The sequence below is a fragment of the Drosophila teissieri genome, chromosome 2L, assembly GCF_016746235.2.
Source record: "Drosophila teissieri strain GT53w chromosome 2L, Prin_Dtei_1.1, whole genome shotgun sequence".
NCBI classification, from domain to species: Eukaryota; Metazoa; Arthropoda; class Insecta; order Diptera; family Drosophilidae; genus Drosophila; species Drosophila teissieri.
The window spans coordinates 6,950,987-6,978,751 of record NC_053029.1 but is presented as its reverse complement, the minus strand read 5'-3'; the positions used below and the strand labels follow the sequence as shown (position 1 = coordinate 6,978,751).

The 27,765-nt window shown below is 39.7% G+C and overlaps 1 protein-coding gene across 4 annotated transcripts; it reads right to left on the bottom strand.

Moving 5' to 3' along the window:
* Positions 1 to 1,260: 1,260 nt before the first annotated feature.
* On the bottom strand, positions 1,261 to 27,717 carry LOC122611581 (basigin). Of its 4 annotated transcripts, none has more exons than XM_043784761.1 (7): positions 27,623 to 27,717; positions 21,162 to 21,699; positions 4,933 to 5,050; positions 3,784 to 3,944; positions 3,611 to 3,718; positions 3,345 to 3,542; positions 1,261 to 3,016 (listed from the first exon to the last, which is right to left on the bottom strand). In XM_043784761.1, the coding sequence occupies exons 2-7, from the start codon at positions 21,232 to 21,234 to the stop codon at positions 2,880 to 2,882; spliced, it is 795 nt and encodes a 264-aa protein (XP_043640696.1). In that variant the 5' UTR covers positions 21,235 to 21,699; positions 27,623 to 27,717; the 3' UTR covers positions 1,261 to 2,879. The 4 variants fall into 4 exon arrangements, with proteins under 4 accessions (XP_043640696.1, XP_043640699.1, XP_043640697.1 ...); XM_043784764.1 differs by having other exon boundaries at positions 21,162 to 21,490; positions 27,623 to 27,708; XM_043784762.1 differs by lacking the exon at positions 27,623 to 27,717 and adding an exon at positions 22,422 to 22,569 and having other exon boundaries at positions 21,162 to 21,490.
* Between the last annotated feature and the right edge of the window lie 48 nt (positions 27,718 to 27,765).

The window sequence follows — 27,765 nt, the reverse complement described above, 5'->3', positions numbered from 1 at the left end:
GGGGCAGGGGAATTGGGAGAGGGACATGGATACACAACTTGTTTTCTTGTGATGTTTTTCTTTTTTCGGTACCATTACCATTCTCGATCTCGCTAGTTTTATGTAGTTTATGTAATGTTTTAATGCATTTTACTTTCAGTTAGTGGGTTTTGCTCATATTTATATTGTTTATTTTGTTATTTTTTTTTATACGGTGTGTTCTTTCTTTTGCTTAGGAATTTTAATCATAATTTCTCCTTTTCTTTTTCCTGCAATAAAGAATAAATTGCAAAAATCACTTGAATTAGTTTGGAGGCTTTTGGGTGTTGGTTAACTCATGTTGTTGTGATTGGATTGGGGTTTTATCAACGAATTTGAATAAGGTCAAAGTAAAATGTCAAGGTCAAAGATTTATAATAGATTTTATAATAGTGGGGGATTACATTCAAATACTCAATGAACTTGTCTGTGCTCCAATGCAAAGTAAGTAAATAATAATAAAATAATAAATTATAAAATGGTTTGTTAGTAGAAAAATTAGACTACTTTGGTTGTTGCTGTTGCAGATACCGTAGATGTTGCTATTGCTGTTCGGATTGTTAGTAGATATTTTTAGCTATTTTGGTAAATTATTGCAGTGATTGTTGTTTTTGGAGTTGTAGTTGTTGATGTTAGTTGACGCTGGGCACATTTTGGATCAGATTTGTTTAGTCAAGGCGGGTTCATGGAGAATTGATCGAGGGCGAGGTTTATATTTTGGGTTATTTATCGTTTTTGGTGGTGGATTTCGGTTTTTAGATTTCAATTTTAAGTTTTTTTATGATGATTGCAGAAAACAGTCAACCAATCAATCGATCGAATCAAGCAGCAGGTTCTCCCACATGTTTTCAGTTTTTGTTATAGGATTTCTCATTCAAATTAGTTTTAACTAGAGAGCGAACTTGATCAACTACTCAAAAGAAATGTTGGTTTATTCGACAATTCATATGGATAGAAATGGGAAAATAAGAAAAGAATGAAAGATACATTTGATTAGCTTTCCATGATTATCGGCTATGACAAATCACTCAAAGATACCGGAAATCGCCAAGAACAGCAAATCATAAGTCAATCAGCAACTGAAACCAAATCAGAAGTAAAACAAAGATTCATCGGGGATATTCTCCCCATTTATCAGGCAGGCGCGCGCAAGCAGAAACGAAGATCTAAGAAACAAAAGAGTGTTCATTTACAGGGTAGCACTACGTAAAATGTGATAGAAATAATAAAAATGCAAATTGGTTGGTTTTGTTCTTTTTTTTGTTTATTTTTTATATATTTTTTTTTTCATTTGTTTAATTTACAATTGTATTTTTTGTTGTTTGTTTTATATTTCGGTAGAAATCAATCTCAAAACTCACAAAATTATAATGGATAGTTGTAATCGGTAAAGAATAGCACAAGTGTTTAGATACTAGATACAAAGAATCGAAATGATAAAGTTCTCAAGTTTATACACAGCAAAATCAACAGAGGCGACAAAAAAAACAGAAAGTGCGCAACTAGAGGGGCAGGGTTGAGGGGCATTGGGGGCGGGGAAAATACTCTTTTGTGTACAATATACAAATAATTCTAATTATAATTCCAAATCAATGCAAACGTGTTGAGCTACGACTTCTGTGTTTTCATGTGTGTGTTTTATTCGCTGCCAAGAAATTAATAAGCTTATATAATGATTTATAATATACATAAGTAACGATTAATTGTGTTTTTTGTATCTCTCAAAGCAAAATGATAACTTTTGCTTCGCCTACGGTGTTTTTGTGTTTTTTTTTTTTGTTTAATGTGGTTTTCTTTTAAATGTATATAATTAAACAATAAGTACTTAAAAAGAAAGTTGATAACATTTTCTTGTCGTATTCCTTTACATGATAGTAATAATATTATGGACTGGACTTTGACATAAAAAGAAAGGATTTGTGTATGTGTATTTATTTCTCATTAAGTTTCGTTTGTAGTTTTTTAAGCAACAGAAACAAGCTCAGCGAAAAATGAATTTTTCGATTTGAATAAAGCAAGAAATCATAGGGCATATATACGATGAATTAACTTTATAGTATCTATATCTAGAGAACTACATATTTTGTTTTAACTCTCGGATGTGTTGGTGTGAGTGAGTGCTGTCTGTGTGCGTTCGTTTTGTGTTTTCGTTTCCGTTTCCGTTTTGTGTTTGTCAGAGTTTCGGGGCGAAACAAATATACGGATCACGAATATATTTGCTTTCGCTTAGCACACATCGAAAAAAGTAGAAACCACAACGATTAGTGGATCACTCTCCATTTCACTTCTCTGGGTTTCGGTATTTTATTAATTTCTTTGCGACGCTCCAGGCACAATGGATTTCATTATAATACAAAATTAGCAAAAACTATATCATTTCTTAACATTTAACTTTTCAATTTATCGCATATCCGTTTGCGTCAAACACAAAATTCATTCATATTTATTTTTCGTTTCCCATTGTGGTAACTATTAGAAATTGTTAACTAAGAAAATTTCACTAATTGTTGTTGCTGCTGCTCCTCCGTCCGTTTGTCTGTCCGTCCGTAAGTACGTTGCTTCTCCGTATCCGTATCTGTATCTGGTTCCGTATGGTTATGTTGGTGTCTGGTCTGCATTCGCATTCGCGATCGCACTCGCAATCGCATTTGCCTGCAGCTTCAACGTCTTTAATTTGCAGTATAAAACTAAAATTTCAACTTTTTCTTCTTCTGTTGCGTTTTGTTTCTTGTTTGTTTGTTTGTTTGTTTACTGATCTTTAATATTATTTGGTGTTGACAGTTTATGTTGTTGGTATTTTGTTTGTTGTGGTGTTGATTGGTTGGTAGGTTGGTTGGTGTGTGGGTTGGAGAGTAGCACACTTACTGTTCTTGGGGATCAGTATCACTCTCCTCCAGTTCGCTCTTGTTGCGTCGCTTCTCATAAATGAGAATGATGATGCACAGAATCAGCACCTCAGCACAGATGCCCAGGAAAGGCCACAAGGCGGCAAATTTGCCTACAAATAATAAAAAAATCATAAATTAATTGCAGTTACAACTATTAGTTAGCCAGGGTCACAATTTATTATAATAATTTCTAGCTACATTTGCCAAAATGTTGATTTTACCAAATTTAATTAATTACTTAATTAAAATTTGCGACTTGAAAATGTTGGTTTTTAAGCTTACATACAAACGTAATTACGATTTAGAGTCGGTAAGAGAGCGCACGTTTTGGAGATAAATGTAGTAATATCTAATAAATCTCTACTGCGAATAGCGACCATGACTTTTTGCGGATATTAATTAAAGCTCGGGTGACACACCCTTCCGATGAAAACTTACTCTTAACACGAAGAGTCGTGGCGTCGCTGGCAAGAGTGGTGGTGTTCTGACCGTAGTCATTGGCCGCATTTACTCCAGTGCATTTGTATTCGCCTCTGTCGTCCAATGTCACATTGTCCAGTGTCAGAATGGCGTTAGGAACACCATTATCTGGTTTGACGATGACGCGATCTGTGGCGTTTGTCAGCGTTACATTGCCTGTCGATAGAAGAGCACCACAGTTAAAACCGATGTCGAACCGAAGATAAGTAGGGATGGATACTCACCATAGGTCCATGTCAACCGTGGTTTGGTTCCCACAACGCTGCAGGTCACCGACATCTTCTCACCCTCCACAACGGCTGTATTTGAAGGCACTCTTACAACAACGCGGGCTGCGGATATAGAAACGATCACTTAGTGGAAGGTTCTTGATTTCAATAAAAAACCCAGTACGTACCAATTACTTCGATTTTCCTTTTCTCTCCATTGTACTCGCAACTGTATTCGCCATCGTCGGTCGTATCCGTCTTATCGATGATGAACTTGTTCTCGTCTGCGATTAACTTAAAGCGACCTTTTAGAGAAGCTACTTCCGTCACAGCGGTGTTGTTCTTTCTCCTATTTACGCGAGGAATACACGATACGACATTAGTTTCTTATATGTAGTCTGAACTTATAATAGAACCCCAAAAATTCGTTATTTCATGGTTTATTTTCTTCTTTTTTTCTGTGTAGATATATGGTAACAGAAAATACTCATTTATCTAAATGAATTCTACAGTTATCGCCGAGTATCCGAGTGCTGCACCCACTCGAGGGCCAAACTTTCTGTAAGCCCTTCGCCGTTTTCTACGCCTTTTGCCAATTATTCAAAGACTAATTCCACACCGAGGCACACGCAAAGTTTGGCCCTGGCCCCAGAACAAGAACGAGAACGAGAACCTGAGACCCGGACAGGTCCCGGAATGAACAGAAGTGTCATTACCATTACCAGACCCTGCCACAGAGCTCGGAGCTTTGGCCACCAACACTTACTGGTCCCAGACAGGAAGGCACTTTTCAGTAACCGCCCTCCCTAGAAGTGCCACCCATCAGACCCACTCAACTGTGCACACTCGCAGAAATGGCACCTTATTGTACCCTTGCAGAGGGTATGCTAATTATTCACATAATTCGTGTAAGGGTGGGGATAGAGTAGAGGATCCAGTCTGGCCCAATTACTATAACTATGCTTTCATAAACTTCAAAAACAAATACAAAAATACTCAGGCTTGATACTCTGCTCATGATTACTAGAATGTAGCATAGCTCTTCATATAATGCAGTTCACGTCCGATGAATATTTCCAAGTGCAGTGTGTTTCTCGGTTCGTTCATGTTTCGGTTACCAAGTTACGTCAGTCAGGCAGTCAGTTAGGCAGTCAGGCCAACATAATTAAGCAAAAGTGCTTAGCTGTGCCGTATTAAAATGATTGCTCTTATAACTACTAACTATGTGGGACACGGGTACAGACACAAACACAGCGGCCCATTCTCTTGCTTGAAACAACTCCCGGATATTTTATGACCCCGTATCCCCAAATGGGGGGAACCTCGGAATGACTTACCATATGAGCACGCCGCCCGGCGTACCGTCTTTCACGTTGCAGCTGAGAACGAGCGGCGATCTGATGTCGTAAAATTTCATTTGGTGCTCGGCATTATCATAGTTTGGCACCAGCTTATCTGGAGATGGTATAGATAGGTAAAGACGATTAGTTATATGTTAGGTGGGGTGGGGTGGTTGTTCTAATGTTGGGATACGAGAAAACGTTTACATAAAGAACTGCTTAAACAAAGTTTATTCTAATAACTTGTATGTAAAGATAAATATATTTGCTTATAGGAATAATTTGAGAACGAGCTTAAAGTATGAGAGGTTTGGTGGAGATTTTTGGAGAGATTTCTGAGGTTTTTGATTTAAGTTTTTTTTTTTTTTTTGGCTGATAGATGAGCGCTTGAGATTCGGTTTTGAATACTGACTAAATTGCTTGGGAGAGAAATGATTAATTAGCAACACACAAATCACTAATACCAAATCAAAGGTGGAGCGAAAAAAAAGAGAAGGATATTCGTAAAACTAAAACTATAACTAAAGAATACGTATAAATAAAACAAAAGAGCATACAATTTGGTCAATCGAATTTTATTCATCCTGTCTGGTATAAAACACATTTGTACTATTTTGAAACTTGGACTGAAATCAAATAAACTTTAGTTTTTACGCTGCTTATGAACTGAGATTACTCTGATTATTTACGCTTATGTTTGTTTAGTTGGATATGTGTATAGTATAGTTGATTAATTATCGGTTAAGTTAGCTGTAATGTAAGAAGGAGCAAAAGTAGGTAAATTTATGTTTATCGATATACACAATGCGATACATACAACATTTAGATCGATTCTCGATTCATCGTCGATAATCAAACGCAAGCAAAAAGCAATAGAGCGACAGAAAGAGAATCAGCAACTCGTCACGTGTTGTTTTTCCGCCTTATCTGGCAATCTGATTGATTATAATCAGCTCGTAAGCCAAACGCTGCCAATTGTAAACTTATGCGTCATTGCAAACTGGCTGCCAATCAAATTCGAATTCGATCGAATAGAATCGAAACGAATTGAAATGGAATCTGAATTGAAATTGAAATCGGAATCGATGCACCTGCCATCTGTGTGTTCAACAATCAGAGTCAACAACCAAAGCGTTAAAAAAAGGAAGAACCAAATAGACAAAAGGAACGAACGAACGGTGGGAGGGAGAGCAAGGAAAGTCAAAAAAATGCAAAGAAAAACAAAGACAGAGATAGCTACATGGTTTACTGAGGACACGGGACATGGCAACAAATGAAATCAAAAGAAAGTAAAGAACAAAAGACAAAGAAAGAGCGGAAATGATGAAAAAGTTCAGGCAAACAACTTAAGCTCAACTTAAAGGTGTGACCGTATGTGGATGTATGTGTGTGTGTGCGTGTGTGTGTATGTAAGCTGTGTGTATGGACGGCAGCGAGAGAGCAAACTTGCCAAATTCACAGTGAGGGGGAGCGAGCGAGAGGGAGCGATTAACGTTTAATTAAAAACCAACAACACCAAATTTAGACTAGCAAGTTTAATGCGATGGAAAGAGACGACGATGGAAAGTACAAGCGAGAGGGGCTGCTAATGAGGCGAGAGCGCCAGAGAAAGCGCGGGGAGGGGTGTGGTGTGGTGCCAGAGCTGAGATCAGATGCAGTTCGAACGAAACAGAGCGAGTGGGTGGGGTGGGGTGGTGTGGTTTGGGCGCACAACAGCAGCGATGACACTTGACCTTGATCCCATTTTCAAATTCACAACTAATTTGTTTTAAATTTGTTTCTGTTTTGAAGACTCTCTAGTTTTAAAGATATCTTATAAAAGAATATTGCAATAAATATCATCTGCATTTATCTGTAGGACATTCAAAATTAGAAATATTTTGTAGCATACTTTTTAAACGATGTATTTCTTTCAATACTAAAAGTTTATAAAACTATGTCAGTTTAAAGCTTAAACAAAATCAAAAAGCAATATAATTTTAATTTTAGGGGTCTATGAAAATATGAGTGAGTAAACTATATTTAAAAATGTTTTCGATCTTAAAGATGTCAAACCTCAGTTTTCAGATATAGCTAGAAGTCCAAAAATTAATTAGATAACTTTTATGCGAAGAAAAATATCTTCATAGCTAAATATCAAAAATGGGATCAAAGCTGTGTTTTGATACGATAACAATTAAAATGGCAGTTTTGATCGGCGCGAGCGAGTTAGAAGCCAAAAACGAACAACAACAAAGTGGGCAAATACAAGTTGAACTTTGATTAGAGGCTTTGTGGGTGTATCATGTGTGTTACGTGTGTGTGTGTTTCGTGTGCTTCGTGTGTTTCGTGTATGCGTGTGGCTCACCCATCTTGACGGGCAAAAGCGTCTGGTGCTGCAGATGCACCTGATGCCCCTGGCCACCCATCAGCATGTGGCCGCCAGCACCCAGCATTGGGCCACTGGCCCCCGCAGAAATGCCCGCAGCAGCCCTTGTGCTGGTGGCTGCTGAAATGGTGGTCTGTTCCCCTGACGCTCCAGATACCACCACTGGGGGCACATTGTGCGGCGCATAGGTCTGGTATCGCTCACTCTGGCCGGGATTGGGTCGCGGCGGCAGTGGCAACTGGAAGGCGTTCAGCGTGTGCTGCGACTGCTGCTGCTGGTGGTGGGCATGGTGGTGCGCCGTCGTCTGGAGCAGGCTAGCCTCCGTGGCAGTGGCACTGGCAGTGGGATGCGTCGGATTGGGATTGTATAGTATGGTCGGTGGCTCTGGCGGCGCCACCGTCTGCTCCAGCAGATTAAGGCGCGGGGGTGGAAAATCGGGCGGCGTGGCCGAGTATACGCGGTGGATACCGCCTCCGCCGGCCGACGGATGCCAGGGCTGAGACCCAGACAGACTGGCATTTCCGAAGCCCAAATGCGACTTGTGCAGCTTGTGCGACTGGTGGGGCAACTGTTGTTGCTGCTGCTGCTGTTGCTCCAGCCACGCTCGTGTAAAGAAATCATCCGCAGAGTTGGGCGTCAGCTCGTCGATGGTTTGATAGCCGGATTCGGTGGGTTCGCCTGCTCCCGCACCAACTCCCTTGGGATCCCGCACGTGCAGCATGTAGCTGTCGCTGTCGCTGTACCGGTTGCACTGGTAGCGACCCTCGTGCACCTTAAGGGCATGCCGCACACTCAGGTGCGCCTCGATCTTGTGCTTCTCACCTTTAGCGGGAGCAACAGATGACCAGATGAGTGGTGGAATCAACGCCTCCGGAATCAAGTCCATCGCCACAATACTCACCCTCGATTGCACTCTCGGACAGAGCGTAGGCATGATCATCCCGCCCGTGCCGCAGATTGTGCCGCGTGATCGGCTCCCCGTTCTTGAGCCAATGAATCTGTTCGGTGATCGGGATTATGCAGGTGATCGAGAAGGGCTGGCCCAGGTTCACCACGGGATCGCCGTAGTAGATGGTATGCGGCTCCTCGAACTCTTTGGACCCCTTGCTCAGGTCGTTGGCTGCTCCCACAACAAAAAGCGAACGTTGGTATAGGATTTTAGGGTCTCACAATGAGCAAATAACTAGTCTAGGAAAAGTGCTGGTCAACAAAACGTATAGAGCCGTGTGCCACAAAATATACGGCTATTTAAAATCTGACGAAAAGGCGTGTAAATGTGAGGAATGACATAATTTTAACGCATTTTCCGAAGTTTTATAAGCACTAGAGATTTCCGTGGCAACCTAATTGGTTTCCTCAAGACCAAAATACAGTTGCAACCACTAGTTTCTTAGCAAATTCCGATCAAATTTCGTTGACCAGTGGAAACGATTCGAAATCATAAAATAAAACTCAACACAAAAAGAGGAAAAACTAAAATCGATGATCAGACGTTCCTAATATTATAATTGTTTATGTGATGACTTATATTATGTGTGTTTTTCCCGTTTATGGTATTTATCCAAAAAGTTGTTTTAGATTATTTGATTTCAGCGCCAAGTTGCTAAGATATATATCAATGTTGGAATTTATCTAGTCGAAAACTCAAATGCTCTGGGTTGTTTTATTTTGTTTTTTTTTTGGGTAAAGAGAAGGAGACTAATAAAACACATTTACGCACAAAACAAAGAAAAAACACAACGGATGAAAAATAAATTAACATATACCGAAAATGTATTTACGTAATGGTGGAAATTAACATTAACTTATGTATCGATCTAATTGTTTTCTTTTTACTCCACTGAGAGATTTATGGTAACTCAATCGATACAAGACATCAAAGAGACGTGGGGAAAACATTGCACGGAGTTGGGTAAATAGTTAGTTTTTCACGTTTGAAAAACCTTAAAAGCTACACTGGGTGTCATACAATTTGATAAAATTTCCTTAATGGTACATAGGTAATTCATGACAAATAACGATAATCGCATATATCATAGGTTTAGTAAAAGCACTATCAACATGTATATTTCCTATAAGTAGCACTCAAACAAGTAAAATATTTCTTGCCATATGTCATTTCGAATGTATCACATTTATTTTCTAAGAATTGTCATTGTATTGCTTAAAACTTGGTAATTGGATTTCAGGTTGACCTTCGGGTTATTCTCATCAGGAATGATAGTCGCAAACAATGACGTCAATTGTTGGTAGCTGGTTTAAACTGCATCGGTGACGTCAATTTCGACCAGTTTTAACTGCATATACCCACATATACGAGTACCTGCTGCGAAGGCTATCATAACTTATTGAGCTGTTATCGGTAAGTGCCCAAGTGATAACACAGAAGCAGGCCGCCATAAATATTAGTGTAATTGTATTTGCTCACACACTCGACCGTACACCGTATACCATATACCATATACCCTGCGGATGTATTACAAAATGGACTGTCGTCGAGTGTGATAAAAAGTGAACCGAACCTTACCGAACCGAACACACGCAGCACAGCATGAGCGCCCACAATCTTATCAGCTGATTATAGCAGTTAGCAAGCGGTCGGACAATGTCTTTATCTTTATCCTTGTCCTTATCGTTGACATGTCAACACACTCGCACGTTTGCACATAACTGATGTTAAATTATGTTTACGTCTCGTTAGCCAGCTGCTGGCATTTTCCTTCTTTTATTCTGTCACTCGCATCAGAATTAACCCCTATTTGCCCAAAAACGCAATTGTACCCATTTTAGCTTTGAAGAATATAAGGTAAGCTACTTAAGCTACAATTATATGTATTATTTTTGAATACTTTTAAACGGTTTAATTTTTTAGGACATTTTCTTATTATTGGGCATATTCATTCTAAGGGTACATAGAGGGTTAAGCGTAGAGATACATACATATGTAGATTTTCCACACACGCAACGAGAGAGAAGGAAAAAGTTGTGCCAAAAAGATGGAAAAGCGCGAGAAGAGCTACAGCAATTTATTTTACAAACATGTTACATGCACGAGTCGTGATACCGCCAAAGTCTAAAACCGCCGCCGCCCCACCCAACGCCCACCGCCCCATTTTCCCCACCCAACTCGTCCCGAAAATGCTTTTGTCACTTTGGACAGACCAACTACACGGCCAAGGGGCGAGAGGGAGACGGGGCTACACAACATATTCGAGCATATTGCAGCCGGCAGAGGCAGTTAGAGAGAGACAGGGCGAATGGAGACAGCAGACAGCTGAACAATAATTTAAATTTATACAACACTGTCGCACACACTCTCGTTTAAAGGAATTTATGTGTACCTTACAGGTGCCAGGGCTGTCGCCTCTTTAAAAATACGTTTCTGCTAACAATATAAAAAATTCAATGGTCATAGAGAGTACTCAAGCCAACACGCATTGTTACATTTAAACAAAAGAAAGCTTGTGGAAAATGATATGAGACAAAAGCTAGACATCATTATACTTATGAAATACTAAAGTTATTTATTACTGCTCCCTTAATGATTGCTTACTTTTTATTGCGAATACGTAATATTTGTATTGCGCATACGCAATGTTGGCAGTTTGACAATGTTATTTGCCTATAAGTTGAATAATTATTTAATTTTCTGCTTTTGATACTTGATAATTCTGTAATACTGATACCCTTGTTATGATGCCATTTATTTATAAGTTCCCGCCCATTCGTTCATAAAACCTATTCAGAAAAGCATTGAAGCCCAGAACATCCCTTCGAAACAACAGCAACCACATTATTAAGCAAACTCTGGCCAAGCTTTCCGCATAAAGTTTATACTATAAAGCCAAATATTTGAAATGGCTTGCAGCCCTGATGTACAAAAGCACACCTTACCAGCTCCTGCCCGACCCTTTCTCTTAACCCACTAAATATCTACATACAATCCACCACATTTCCTCGCCCGACAAGCCCTAAACGCTTAACCGCTAGTTGCCGTAGTTTTTGTTGCTGTCGGAGAACAAGAAATTCATGGTTTATTGCTTGTTCATCTAACATAGTTTTTGTCGCATTCCTGTCTGCTTCAAATAGAAGTGAGCAGAAAACAAATGAATGCGGCGGCAGAGAGGGGCGTCTAAAAAGCGCAAAGCTAAAAGTTTATTTAATCAAATTTATGGGACTGCCTGTAGACTGTGCAACGCCCCCCTCTCCGAAAATCGAACGCCCCCCTGCATCGCAAACTTGTGACATATTGTTAAAGGCATTTGTCTGTGTGTTTATGTGCGTACAAATTGGCAGGCGTAAATATATATACACTGTATATACGCAAACTTCTCTATGAGCATATTCAATGTTTAGTGCTTTTTAAAAGTTTCCACGAAATAGGATCTAATATTAAAACATAATATTTTTGAAAAGTATACTTTGTGAAACGAGAAAAGTTTTTCAGTCAATAAATAACTAGCATTTAAGTGTCTTAACACATATTACACATGAACCAGTTTAATTTGGGACTTTGCATCATTATTTGATGAAGTCATTCTTCTAAAGGAAAAACAAATGACCATCTTGTTATGGTGGTTGCTGTAGTGTCTATATTGTTATATGTATTTGCCCTCAGTTGTTGTCGAAATTTGTGTTGCCGAGAGCAATTAAAATAAAGTTTACAGAGAAAATTGGCAAAACCCCGCGAAAACGAACGCAAAGTGGACGAGAATTACACTAAATTAACACGAAAAAAAAAACCGAGTATAATGAAAATTAATTAACACCACGCAAAGAGTGTTATATGTGTATGAATATGCTGCTTCGAAGGTATATGTGATTTTGTGTTATTTTTAGCAGGCGCTGCGCACGTGAAAGCACAGTTTTGGGTGCACTGGGACAGCCACATCGTGCGCAAACTAATTTTAAACAGTTTGAGGGTCACCAGCAAAACACCCAACAATTTCGAAAACTTTATGAAAATCTGATTTAAAACTTTTGCTGTCGGAAAAAGTTAAAGCTCATTTGTATACAACTAGGATGAAGTCCACGAATGAAGAAGTTGATATCATCCAAAAATGAAAAACCGCTTGTTAAAAGGTCTGTTGTGTTTAAAAAGTCGTACATTTATTTAAAAGTTTATTGGGATAGTCTTCTATGGAGCTTGTCCATACGAAATAATAAATCGAGAGCATTTGTAATGCTAATTATTGTGGTCGGATGAATCGCATGACCTCCGTTGCTCTGCTTTATTCCCCAATTATATAATTGATTTTCCCGAAATGTTCAATACTTCGAGTGGCTGACTGATTGACTCAATTGCCGTATTGACGATCGATTGAGAGCGTAAGACCCAACAGACCGGATTCACCGATCGAACCGGTCGATGTATGATGGGTCAGTGAACGCCAGGCGACGCCGAATTGTTCGTATCGAAGGTTCATTAAGTAAATTGCATGAGAAATGTCAATTAAATGCAGAGAACTCAACCACACTTGACAAACAAAAACACACACAAATACACAGATACTCAGGCACAGTCAGTTACAGATACAGATACAGATACTCGCACCGAAATCCCAACAAAGCAAAGTAATTTAAACAACAGCAACGAACAGAGGCTGGTGCGATGGATAATGAAGGGGTTCTAGCGGGAGGAACTGTGAGGGAAGTGCCACTTTTAAAATGCGCCAACTAACCATTATGGTGATTATTATTATCTTGCTTATCATAATCAGCCAGAGATTTATAAATAAATATTTAAATACGCAGCCGGGTTACGCGAGGCAGAGCAAACACAATGAATACGGGGTAGGGGTGGTGGTGGGGGTAGGGGGTAGTGGTTAGGGGCTGTTTGACAGGCGGTCGGAGGTAGAGTAGTCATGTGTCTAGGTTGTGTTGGTATATGGCATTATACAGAGCGCGTAGTGTGTTTGCTCTGCTCTAGAAGTGTGTGCGTGGTGCTCTGGCAGGCTGGCTGCTGCTGTAAATTGAAATAAAAATTTGTTTGTCTATTTTAAAATTAGCAAAACGAAACCAAAACGAAAATGACGAGGCGCGCTCGCAGCTAACCATGCGATATGTCGGTGCCCCCGCACCCTCCCAACTAATATGCCCCCTCCGACAAACAGGCTATACGTAGTACTAAACTACATAGTATCTGTATCTCGCTGCACTTGTGCATGTGAAAAACTTTGTGCCGCCTAACCCCACCGCACAACAAAAGCAACAGCCGCGAAACACAAAAACAAACTAAAGACAACAGCAACAGTTGCATTTGCATTTGCAATTGCAGTTTGCACTTTTACCGCTGATAAACTGGCAGGACCTTCGGGAAAACTGGGGAAAAAGTTCATTATTTCCAGTTAGAATGTCTTCTAAAAAGAGAAACTTTCTGGACATGAGTATTCAAAATCAATTTCAAAATAATCTGGTATTTCTAGAACCCAAGGTAACATGAATGAAATAAAACTGTATTCTAACCATTGTGAAAATGTGCACTTTTAAATGATGTGTTGTAGGCTAATTTGAAATTGATACATAAAAAATGCACTGCGTTGTTCTTCGGTTCATAAAAACGGATAATTAGTTTATATTTATATTTTTTGTTAAATAAGAGAATAGCTATCCCTGATTCCTTATACTTTGCGTTAGGCACAGATACAATCTGTTTTGGCACATGTGGATCTGAAAAGAACTTGAAAAATGTTCTTCATTCATTTAGCTGTTGGCTTTTGGCCTCTGGGATTTCTTTTTCTGTTTTCGGACAAATGCACATTAGACGTCTTTAAAGCAAACAAACATTAACAAAACACTTGTTTAACGTTTTCAAGTATGTAGAAATAACAGGGGAATAGGAATAGGTATAGGAATATCTTTGGATGGTGCTGAGAGTGTGCGTCTGCCTTCTGCCTTGTGGCTGTACATAAATATTTTATTTGCTTGCAGTTGCTGTGTCTAATTAAACGAAATAAACATAGTCTAAATTTAATTTCAGCCTCTCCTGTGGCGGTTTCTTTTGGCCATGGAAAAGCCATACAAGTCGTGGCGAACCCGGAACACAGAAGTGGGAACTTTGATATCGTTCAGATACATTTAAACGTTTTATGGGCTACATAATGTTTAGATAATGTGAGGTGTGTTTCGCTTCAATTTCCCAAACTCAAGAACGACTAACTAGCTAATAAATAAGCAATCTAGTCAGTGGTCAGTTTGACCGTGAATTTTCCAAATCGAAATATTAAAAATAATATATTAGTTCTTACAATTTTATTCGTTTGTAAGTGAGCATATAGTTGAATACAATGGTTAGTTAAAAATGAAATCATAGCTATGACTTCTGCCCGAAATTCTAAACGAAATCATCACATGCAAATCGATATTTATTGTTTATGGCTGAGTAATATATTTCGTTTCATACTGTTTGACGGGCACTGTCAGTAGTGCGATCATTGTTGGGGAAAAGAATCAATGAGCTCTGCATACGTCACGGGCCATCAGAATTGATCAATAAATTGTTTGGTCCGCATAAACATACGTACATATGTATGTATGTCTTCCAGTTCTGTTGAATATTTCATTTGAATGCCCTGCTTTCGTCGACATTCCCCTATGCTATTCAGTATCCCCGGTCCCCTGGATGCGCCATTTATGTCAATTATTATTGGCTTTGGCACAATTGGGAACGAAACGCAAATTGATGCAAGGAAAAGAAAACTAAATCGAGAAACTCGGAGGGGAACATGCAGATAGAAATGTATCTGCGCACGTGTGGGCCTCCGAGCAGTTGCCAATTTATTTATTTCTTTATGTATTTATGGAACTTGTAAAAAAAAATATTACTGTTCGCGCAGTAAATGCCGATGGATATGGTGAGGCTTTTTAATTGATCATCGTTGGGCCAATTGCTCTGGAATATGACGCATTTACTGCCTGCTAGCATTTAATGGCGAAAAAATGTCCCCAAGTTCCATTTATTGTATCGTCAATGTTTTATTTTCGTTTAACGCGCATCTGTACTTTTGAACTTTAAGACAAAGGCACCAGAAAATAGAGAGAGAGTCAATGCCACAGGCGATAAAGCTGTTATTTTCAACATTCTTATCAGTATTGTCGCAAAGTACATTTATACTAACTTCAAGCTCTGATATGATGGCAAATAACAAAAGGGCATTCTAATCAAAATCCTGACACATGTGGTCAAATACGTAACAGCAAACGAATTTCATATTTCCAAGGGGTATAAAGTCTCTTGGGTCATTTAACCATATAAATTAATATTAAATAATTAAATAATATAACTCTATTTTGGTTAGTTCGCATCTTGACTTTATAAAACGCTGTCAAGTTTGCTACACCACAAAAAATGGAATCCTTTTATAAATATCCTTTGTCCGGGATGTCCGCGTTGTCCGTGGAGTCCGGTTGTGCGGTCTGTGCGGGGTGTCCGTACTTGCATTATTATTCTGTGTATTTTTGCCCACTGTTTCAGCCATCATCACAATGGAAAAATTTCTCTCTTTCGTGGAAATAGCGAAAACAATTCCCAGACAGTCACTCAAAAAAGAAAATATTTGAGCAAAACAGAATTAAAAAAGGAGGAGAAATATATGTATGTACGTAACATACACATACGAGTATGTATGTGATTTCCACTTTGGCTGGTCAAAAGCCCCACACGCGGGGGGTAGCTGATTGATTGGGCGGGAAAAGGGCTGCGGGTGGTGTCATTTTCTTTGGTGACGTTGTTGGCGACTCTTCGGTTTGGTTTGGCATTGCTTTTTTGCCTCACGTTGCTGCCGATGAAAAGTCAAACACACAGCAACAACAAGAAACAGCACTTCTGCCAGACAGTCAGACATTCAAAATACACACATTCATATAATCTATAGGAGGATATACACAAATGTATACATATATGTATATACGAATATACGTATTTGTGCGGCCCGGCACAGTGGGCCATACGCAATTGTCTTTAAGTGCGAAAAAAAAGAGAACAAAAGATGAAAATCGAGTGAAAAACTTGACATTTCGAATCGAGAATATTTTAAGAGCAAACTGTGAGAGAGCCAGCAGCGCGGCGTATATATTTTTATTGTTCTCACGCAGAAGAAAAAACACTATATTTATTTTTAAATATAATGCTTAGCCTATAACAAAGGCAAATATTGGAGCGTGCACACAGACAAATGGCACGGATATAGCCGTATGAAAGGTCTGCCAAATGTGTGAACTTTAAGCTTTTATCGGGTACCTGCTAATAAAAGAGCAACAACCACAATATCGAGTGGGGAATGGAGATTAGGGTGGCGGAGGTTGTTGGTTGGGGGTGCTGATGGTCGTTTTGCTACGATAAATAGATAAGGGCGTTAAAATACAACTTTGTTTTTGTGCACGGCATCACCTTCCGCCTTGAACCACCGTCCTCAATTAGCAGGAAAATGCATCACAGAAAGGTGCACACGCATATGCATATGCATACACTGCGCGAAATGAATGCCGCTCGAAAGTCAAGGTGGCGAAATTTGATTTACGGGCATTTTATTCTGCTATTGTGCGTCATAAAATCACAATTTCATTCTCATCTTGCGTCACAAGACCTTAATTAATTTGGCAACCGTTCTCGACAATGATATCGTACAATTCCTCAGAATATAATAAGAATATCAGAATGTTAAGTTTATAATTTAAGCAAAATACAATTCATTACATCGATGGAGTAGAGTATGTACATGTTGGTTGGTTATTCACCTTTTGATCACTACTTCAACTTGAAGTTGTTCACCTTGCCTTGAGTTTTGGTTTTCTGCTGTGTAGCAACCTTACATACTAGGCACACATACTTATATGTACATATACATATTTATGGACGTGCCCTGTTTAAGCAACCATTATCTGGCACGGGCCGGAAACACAAGGCAACCTCTATATTGAAGAACAACAAGAACCAGAGTCAGAAGAAAGGAAAGAAAGAAAAGGAACGAGCGGACGGACAGTGGCACAACCAGGCTGTCGAAAGGGAGCAGAGGCAGAGAGTTTTCCCCTGCAATCGCAGAATTCCAGACAATGTGCAATCAGAAATGGGGGGAAGTGCGGTGCAAGCCAATGCCACGCCCACACTGAAGCTCTTTAGCACCATGGCATCATGGCATCACTATAGAAACCAGAAACTGCCAGCCAAGCCTTTCTTTCACCATGACGCCTTTCTCCCTCTCCCGCTCTCTCTATCTGTGTGTGCGTGTAGTCCTGTAAAACCACCCATAGAACTCAAGCTCCAAACACAAATTCAAACCAAACCCGACCCAACCCAACCCAACCCAACCCAACAAAATCCAATATGAGACCAAACTAAACTGAAGCCAACGCCAGGCCACGATGACATTGAAAGGGAAATTACATTTCATGTTTATTGTCTTAATAAAAATAATGTTTTCGCAAAAGAGGCAAAACACCCAGGTTCTGCCACCCACTCCGTATCGCACAAATCATCTCGGATTCAATGCAAAATGCAGATACCCAAGACAATCTGTGCCTTTTGTAATGTATTTTTATAGCAAATGCAGCAAAAGCAAAGGAAACCAGAACAACATTGAATTATTGCTAGCTGTTCAAGGAGTTAAATTCGCTTCAGCTGAATCCGCTTGAGATATGGATCAATACGTATGATTTATGTTCAAAAAGAGACTTCCTGCGATCAAGTAATTGAGAAAAGGTACACAGTTAAGCTAATTAAACATTTTATCAATGTTATTTGGGGAATAAAATGGGCTTTCTTCGATTACATTTCACCTATGGTAGCATTCTAAATTTATTTTACCATTAGTAAAAACAATGTCTTTAACTTTAGTTCATACTATTCGTAATATTAATCGATAACTATTGGATCATTGCAAGTGTACATCACATTTTTTGAACCCTCCTCTTTAGTTAATCTAGACGACTGGCTACAAAGAAAGTCTATTATGAGCAGTTTAAACCTTTTTTTAACCCACTGTACATACATCGGTTTCGTTTTACGCTACTTGTTTGCTTTAGCTTCCTTTTGCTGGGTGAGCCGAAATTTAAATATTTGACATTTATTAATGTAATGAAAATGTCATTAAATAAACATGGCAAAATGAAACTGGTTAGCCAAATGTGCGCAGTCAACAGCCGAAATGAAAGCACTTGCCAAGACATTCCACCTGCTCGGATATTCCGCAAAACAAAAGAGAAAAAGGAGGAGTACATGGTACAGTGTACATACACATATATGTGACAAGACCTATGGAATGTTTTCAGGCGTTGGGGGCAAATTGGGGGAGGACCAGCATTATATTTTGCCTCTTCGCACATTCGTCCGCAGCATAAACACCTGGACAACACGTGGTTTTTTCGCCACTAACTGGAAATGGCTTTGAAGTGGTGTGGGGCATTTTCAGCGGGGAGACAAAGGAATGCTTCTTCAAATTGGCTTTCTGGTTTTCGACCCCTGTCCGCCCTCTTCCCTCGCCACCAACCCAAAGTGATTCATGTAGTGCCAACATATGTATGTACACCTATTTATGTACAAGTGTTTGCCACGCCACCGACATTATCCCCCTGGAGGGATCGCTTTTCTTGTTTTTCCAGGCCGCTTTTCCCCCGATGCGTGCCTGGTAATTTCTTTCTTTTATTTTGGCTGCTTATTTACGTAAACAATTTGAAAAATCATTGAATATTTAGTACGCTTAGGAAATTGTGCAAAAAATACCAAATGGACTAATAAAAACTAAGTAATGTACAATTAACGATATGGGTTTATACTAAAAAAGGGCAACATTTTTGCATTTCATTTTTAGCCATAATAAGCCGCAACTTTAGGCATCTAAATTAATCATTAAATAAATCAATCACAGAACCTAATAAAGACATGAATAAAATCTTAAATTATTTACACACTGCCTTTTGAACGAAACGAATACCCCCAATCAACTACGAATAAATGCCATCATATGAACAGCAAGCAAAAAAAAAAAACTCAATTAATACACCTTGAATGTGAAAATAGCTGCATGGGGCTAAATAATGAACGAAACAAAACAAAACCAGCCAAACGTTCAGTTTAGCGCAAAAAAATTCAAAATTCATGAACATACGTAGGTTTTGGTAGTGAGCCATAGCCAGACGGATGGACATTCGGACGGGCCGATAGATATGTAGATAGTTGGATGTGATGTATGGAATAAAGTAGAATAGGTAAATGGATAGTATGCATAGAATAATAAATAGATGGAACCGCCCGCGCGGGCATCTTATAGACAAATCCCAATGAAAGTTGGGAGGCGCAAGGCGCGAGGCGGGTTGCCCGCACAGTTCCATATGTAAACAAAATGCAGGCCACCGTTGCCGGTTCGTATCGGGTAAGTATCGGGCACGTATCGGTTAATCGGTAAATCGATTCGTTCTGGTCCGCTTCGCTTTGGGTCGGCTAAAGTTAATATAAACAAGCGGGGAAAAACCAGAGACAGGCCGTAATTATTGGACCGCATGTAAAATAGTCTTAAGGCTAAACAAAAAATTCTTAAAGATAGCCCTCACTAGAAACGAAATGAACTTGATACTTTGCTACTGCTCCTCTGTTGCTCTGCTCTTCCCGACATTCGCCGCTGTTCTCTTTCAGCAATTGTGTGGAAAATTGAAAATCAAATGAAATGCGGTCGCGCGGACAGTGGAAAAGCGACGGAAAACGACGAAGAGGCAGGGGAAAAACATAAGCAACAATGTCAATATGGCAGCACTGCAATCCAATCCCAAGTCCATCCAACCGACCCAACAATATGAACTATAAAAGCAACACGAAAATATCGAAGTCCGCTTAACTAGAGGGCAAAACAGTAGAATGCAGCAGAGAGACCTTGTCCAAAGTTGGAAAATGGCTGGGTGGCTGGTGGGTGGTGGGTGTTGGCTGGGGTCCCGTGCAATATGAAAAGGGAATACATAAAGCCGGGCAAAGAAGAAATGTGATTGTCCATTTTGTGGTTCTCTTCAAAGCCGAGAACGAGAACGTGAACAAAATAAAAGTTTCATTTTGAAAAGCGCGGTCTCAAATATATTAATAGCAACACACATTTTCTAATATGCCTGGTATTACACATTGCCTTGTGGCTTAAAGAATGTTTGAAATTTGGCATAGAATACCACAAAAAGATGATATAAGATCATAGCTGAGCACGTTGATATGTATTTCATTTTTAACGGATATTTTTAGAACAAAATAATTGCTGATTAATATAAGTCTCGTCTCAATATAATTTTCTAGTTCATAAACATCTTTCTGAGATACCCGACAAATTCTAGAAATATTCGATTTCTTCGATAACTTTACTATCGATTTGAGTCACCTCTTATTAATACAGCTTGTTTCCATTATTGAGGCTAGGGCCTGGCTTCTGGGTGAACTTGGATGGGGGGAAAAGTCAGGTGGGTGCACTTTTGTTTCGGACGGCGGGGCAATTAGGGGGCATGGGATAAGGTTAGTGGGTGTTATAGTAAGCCACAAACAATATCCTCCTTTTTTTATTTATTCCCTTTGCCCTTGCTCACCCCCTCCTACCCATTGTTTTGCTTTGTTCGGTTCGGTTGTGTTCTGTTTTGCAATTTCTGCTATCACAGCTGCAGTTTAACCATACTTTCCCCATATATGTATGTATATTCATTTTTATTCCTTTATACTGGGGTGCTACGTAGATGTGTAGATATTAAATGTGTGTATGGGTGTGTGGGTGGGGCAGGGTGATTTTAGGGGCGGGGTACAACTTATAGGTTAAAAGGGCCTCCTTTGTTTATCATTATGCTTATTGTAGGGGGGTTTTCTTTGAGTTTTAGGGAGGGCTTTTCGGGGGGCTGTACTCACCAAGTGATTGAGCATAAATCGCTAAAAATATCGAGAGGAATGAAAGAGCGCTAGCCAAGAATTTTGCCTCCATCTTTGGTATTGATCCGTTGTTGTTGTTGGTTCTTGTTAATTATGCTGCCGATGTGTGGTTGTTGTTGTTGGCGGTGACTTGTTGTTGTTGTCGTTTTCGTTATTTCCTTGTCATTTGCATTTATTACAGATTTGTGAATTAACTCCGTTTAATGATTAATAAATTATTTGTGGTTGGTTGTTGATGTTGGTTGTTGGTAGTGGTGTTTCTTTTTCTTAGCTTTTCTTATTTTTTTTTGTACTTTAAGCTTAACTTACTAAATCATTATGGTAAATATTAATTTATAAATAGATTTTTAAATGTATACGTTATTAGGCTTAGTTATTTAATTTGATATTAGTTGATGCTGTTGATGTTATTGGTTGGTTGTTTGCTTTGGATCTTCCGTTGGTGTTTTTGCTTGAGTGCGAATTTTCAATTTTTTTGGCTCTTCCAGCTTTCCTATTTTGTTCTTAATTCATGAAGCTATTTTTGCAAAAAAAAAAAATGTTTAAGAAAATTTTTCATTTTGCATTGTTTTTCGTTGAAGGCAAACTTTTCGTTCGCTTCCTCGTATTCTTTTTGTTGTGTTTTTCGTTCGGTTTTAATCGTATGCTTTTTTCCAACAACAAAAGCAAAAGGAAATGCGAGTGAGAGAAGAAAAACTTTTTAAATTATACATAAATTTTAAAATTAAGAAGAGATGGGGAGAGGAGCGGTGTCAAGGATCCAAAAACAAATCGAAAAGATCAAAATCAAAACGAAAGCCGAACGAACAACATTCAACATTCAACTAAATGTATAATTTTTCAAATGTCAAATTTTTTATTTTTATTTCACTGCAGCTAAGCACGTGCTGTTCACTTAAGGGGCGGGGTGGATGGGTTTTTTCTTTTAGCCCGCTAATTTAACGTTTACTTTTAGTTTTTTTTTCACACGCACTCATACAGACGCGCACCTAACTTTTCCCAGTCCAAAAAATTCTATTTTTTTGCTGGCTAAACAGAAAAAAAGAAATTATGGCACGTTGACGACGAAAATACTACTTTTCTGCCTAGCCAGCGAGCAAAAGAGAGGGCGATAGAGTGAAAGCAGGAGAGAGAGAGAGGGATTCTTGAGACTGAGAGCAAATAATTATGTTTTACACAAGGAGCGCAACAATTTCTAGCTGCTTTTCAGCCAATGGTCATTGTTGTTGCTACACGTACTTGTACTAGTTGTAGTTGTTATTGCTGTTTTGCCGTTATTGCACAACGGGAACACAAAAAGCGAACGAAATTTGGCAAACGGACGGGCCAAAACGAGGCAAACAGAACAGAGCGAACGGAGCGAACGCGGCGAATTCAGCGAGCAGACTGAACCGCACACATGACCAACGGACGTGAGTAGCCGCCTTCGCCGTTTCTGCCAGCGTCGCTGCGGCAGCGACGTCGACGCACAGTGATTTGGGTTCAGTTTGACATACACTTGTCAGCTTATCTAAATAGTTCGGCCGTTATCTTGACCAGACCGATTACGAGTACTGTACAAAATGGCGAAAAAGAAAACGAGTTTCAAAGACATTTTGTATTACTGAAGAATCTCGTGGGATAGGAAATTACCGACATTTAAAACAAAACATTAAAACCACATTTAAAACAAAATGCAGAAGATAAAATCGACTTAAAGTAACCAAAAGCATGTAATAATTTTGGTAAGATCCGAAACTCGTTCATACCATAAGTGGCTCGACTTAAAAAGTTCTTTTGAAATCTTATCTTCCAGTTTGATTGAGATTTCCCATATTGACGAAATAACAATGTACTTATGTGCCAGAAAATACGCTGCTTTTATTCAATTTTAAGAAGAAACTATAAATGACAAATGCAGAGGAAATACGAAGTTGTTTGATTTTAAAGCTTGATAAGAATAAAAGCTTTATTATACATATATTTATATATATATATATATTTCCCCTTTCTCTCACTTTATAAGGCACTACAATAACAGTATCAAACAAAGTGCAATCGAGCAATGATTCAACAAAAATCAAAAAGTGACAGTGTCTGCGAGTAATTACGACCAATTATTTGACGGTCGATGAAAAATAGCATTCCATTCGCCTTGCCGCATGACGTCCGCATAAACGCTGATAACAATTGGCCCGAGATCTATTATTACTTCTAGAATTTCGTATTGCGGATGCGTCGAGAAAACAACTATTGCCACTCTTATCAGTGCGGGAGGACAGTAACTGTGTATGCAGATAAGAAACAAAAAGGGTAGAATTTCTCACCAGTGCTGATAGATTTCATTATCATCAACCCAGTACATCAGTTTTAAACTTCAACAACTGACGATAGCGTAAAAAAGGCATATGTAAATGTTTGAAAACACCTAAAATAATAAACTTCACATTTCAACAATTGAAAATCTGACCAGTTCCTTTTCACCCCACAAGAAATGCCGTAAAACACGTAAACATTTAAGAAAGCAATTGTGTTATACAAGGAAACAGCTAAAACTAGTAAAAATAAATTCTCAAAGTTTTGGCAATAAAACCGTCGAACGGACAACGCTAAATCATAGCGCCTGGATTTTTGTTTACCGCCAGACGACGTGCGGCCCTCGGCAGAGCAGATAGCCAGAACGCCAGTTGAAATGTTTCCGTAACGTGTCACGAATCCGACTCTCATTATATCGCATTAAGATAAAGCCCCAATGCAGTACTTTGAACAAATACGGGACTCTGTCCGTTCGTATCACCAACCCCACCACCACCACTATCACCATCGCCGCCAAATTCACCACCACAACCACCAACGCCTTGGCCACATGATATAATGCTGTAGCCGAGCATGGTCGACAACGACGTCAGATGTCCGCGGCCCAGTCGCCGAGTCCCAAAGACCCAGACCCCAGACCGTCCAAACTGACCGCTTTGGTCCATTGCCGTCCCGCTCGCACTGCCACTCTGGTTTCGGGCGGTTCTGTGCGGTTCGCACACGAATGTACATCTCTATGTATCCATCTTTTCGGAAGGCAGGGAACTTTGCTAATTCGGCATGGGTGTTGAATACGTAGGGGTTTTTGCGGGGAAACGGCACCGTAGGGGGGGAGTCGTCTCGTCGCATTTATTATTGGTCAGCCGTATTTATTTTTACAAATTTGGGAGAGCAAATATGAAATCAGCTGTTTGCATTGCCCGCTGAGATTAAGGCGATCAGGAGATATATAGTATTTGATGAGGTGTATCCAACACCCGAAAAGAACATTTTGCAGTGAGTTAATAAATATTAATAAAGCAACAAGAGTCATATGTTTTGGCAACACTAAGGTTGTGGAGGACAATAGAATTACTAACTAGTAATTGGCAAATATTCCAAAGTTCTAGAAAGTTGATAAGCCATGAAAAGCAAATACTCTATTACTCATTTTTGAAGTGTTCGCGCAAAATAAAACTGTCCTCAGATAATGTGATTGATTAAATATTCTATATACTTTACTGCAATGAGTGTCCTGTCCATTTAACATTATAAAAGTAATCTTAAAAATTTGTTGATTATGATGAAAAATATAAAAAACGGCTAATTTGCTTCAAACCTTTAGTTTAGGTTAAGATTGCTATTCTAATAAATAAATAATCATCAAACCACTTAATTTGTTCTCACTGATATTAATTTTCCATTAGGTGAAACTTAAATCAAATTAATGGAAATATATATAGCTATTAAACTCTCCAATGGGGTAGTTGGTGCACGCGAACAAGTTCATCTTCATCAATATCGTATAGTTTCAAATTAATTAGACCTTAAATCAGATTTATGACGGAGTGAGAGCATCCCACACAAACTAGTTTTCAAAGCCGCTTTTTCGGGGACACAGAGGGGTTGGCGGCGGGGGCTGGTGGTGTTGTGCGGCATGTTATCGATTTGGTGGAGAAACAAAAAACATTTCTATCGATTTGCTGCTGGCCTCGAGGTCAATCGAATGCTAAATGCCATGGTAGTTGTGTGCGGGCATTTGTGCCAAACTTTTGTTCCTTCTTGCGCGTTTTATTGGCAAACTTTGAGCATAAACACTTTAGAGACAAATTGCCCTAGCCGCAAGTTAGGCAGCGGAATATAATAGAGCAGAAAAGAGCAGCAGCATAACGTCATCGTCAGCCATGACTCAGTTTATTTGCTCTCTCGTACGCTCGCTCAAGAACCCCCTCATCCATCCCCCCTACACACACACACACACACTCTGACATTCAAGCGGCACACTCACACACAAACGATGCTGTTCTAAGCTGAGGCCAAAAATCGAACCAAGGATGACCGATAAAAAATTAAATAATAAGCAGGCGCGGAAGAGGGGTGCCAGTTTAATTGCCTTAATTAAAAGGCTTAGAAAAACACGACTGAGCTCCATCATCATCGCAATCGAATTCACGCGCTCGTCTTTATTTCGCCAATAGGGTTCATTTAAATGTGTGTGTTGGTGTTGTCATCATTGGTAAGTACAGTGAAGCCGTCTTTAAACAGAAATGGATAGTATGCCGTTGCAATCCGGGCTGTGATTTTAATCATCTATTCCAATTTAATCTAAAAACTACAGGCTATCTTCTTTCGCACACGAAAAATTACCGTAATTAAAACCAATATTTCTGATTTTCTCGAATAAAGTGGTCAACACAGAACCATGAACTTAAAAAACCAGCAAAACCCTAGAAGATGATCAATACAATATGTAATAATGAAATAGTAAGTAAATACAGAACATGAAAATGTTTCTTGTTGTTTGGATTTTTAGCCCAAAAACCAACATATTTGTAAAAACCACAAATTGGCTTCCAATGTGGTTGTAATCCGCAAAGTATGCTATGAAAACGGTTTCCTCTTTTCAGACATTTGTTTGAAACCTACTTTTTAGGAAAAGTAGCTTGCTATCGATATATGGCACTCCACTGTGCGCGCGATCGACGAGGTATGACATGGAATTTGACTGGCCAACAGCAGTGGGGCAACCGCTATAAAGAGCGAGTTTAGCTATTCTGAGCTGCTGTTCATTAGCCGAGAGCCCTCACTGTATCGATGTTGATGTTGGTGTGTCATGGCAGGCTGGATGACGTGATTGTCTCCACTCCACTCCTCTGCTCTGCTCTACTCTTCCCCTTACACGCTCTCCCACTCTTTTGCTCGCTGGCTTTTCTCCTTTCTCTGCGCCCGCATATGATTAAAACGGCAAAACAAGATAAAACTCGCTGGAGCAAAGGAGCTGCTGCCGCCTGCTTGTTGGTTCTGTTGTTGTTACTGTCGGATAGGCCCTGCCAGTGGGTCAGTGTTGGAAAAGGGTGTGAGGTTGCGGGTGGGGGTGGTGGGTGAGTAGGGGGTTGTGGGAGGTAGAATATACGCATGACACTCCTTGCCGCCGCACACACACACTTGCACAGATACACCAACACCAGCGGAGCACGCGACACACGCACAAGAGGTCACTCACACAGGCGCAGGGACGTACTCCCCAACACCCACACACTCGCACGCGTTAAATGTTATTAGTTTATTTACGGTATTAACAAAATGTTATTGGTATGAATAGCGTAGTACATCGTACATCATGCATCACACTGGAGTATGTACATCTGAGCAGGAAAAACACACACACACGGATATGGTTTTTAAGCACTTTTCGGCATTGTAACAGTAACGCGTTGGGGATTTTAGCTACTGTGTTTCCATTTTCATTTCTTTTCTTTTCTTTTGTGGCAAAGGAAGGGGGTGTCTTTATCTTTCTCTTTTTCGCTTTCTTCTTGCTTTTTTTAGCAGCGATGACGACAGCGTGCGCGGCTCTTTTTCCCAATGCTGCTCGGTTTTTTTTGCCTTCAATAACATTTACACTTTGCACTATTTATGTAATAGTTTTTCAATCGGTGCGCGGTGTTTCATCTCAGCGCGATTTTCGGGCACTGGCTGGCGAGCACTAGCCGCAGACTGGGTAACGAATTATGTACATTTTTCACATTTTTCCCCGATGATTTTTCTTTTGTATTTTACTACCAAAGAAGAGAAGAAACTACCAATACACACGCACGCACTCTCGCACACACACTCACTGAACACGCACCAATCTGACACACACACACACACACATCCCACCGCTCAATGACGAAATTCCTCGCACAGCGTTGACAACTCTAGGTTCTAGCTCTCCCAGCTCCACTGCTTTTGCTTCTGCTGCGTGTACGAGTGTGTGTGCCTGTGAGAGAGAGATAGGGTACTTGTGCTGGTGTGCTTTTCGTCATAATTTTTGCGTTGGGCAACCCAGCACCTTTGACTTCTTGGCGAATTTTCACACGTAAATGACCGAGCGGGCTCACACTTTTAGCGCTGGCACATGTACTGGGCCTTAAACCGATCGACTTTGCACAATTTTTTGCAATTACCTAGCACACAAAACACAAAAATTCGATTTTTTCCTCGCTGATATTTTCACGCGAATGACCTTACATCACATGCATACAATACACACACACACAGACAACTGAGGCGGTGGTATGACCAAAGCTTGCAGTCAAATGGTAGCATA

Coding starts and splice junctions, on each gene's coding strand:
- LOC122611581 (XM_043784761.1), bottom strand. CDS start 21,234: ATGGAGGCAAAATTCTTGGCTAGCGCTCTTTCATTCCTCTCGATATTT. Junction 3,719..3,783: donor AAGGAAAATCGAAGTAATTG/GTACGTACTGGG, acceptor CTATATCCGCAG/CCCGCGTTGTTGTAAGAGTG. Junction 3,017..3,344: donor CACGACTCTTCGTGTTAAGA/GTAAGTTTTCAT, acceptor TATTATTTGTAG/GCAAATTTGCCGCCTTGTGG.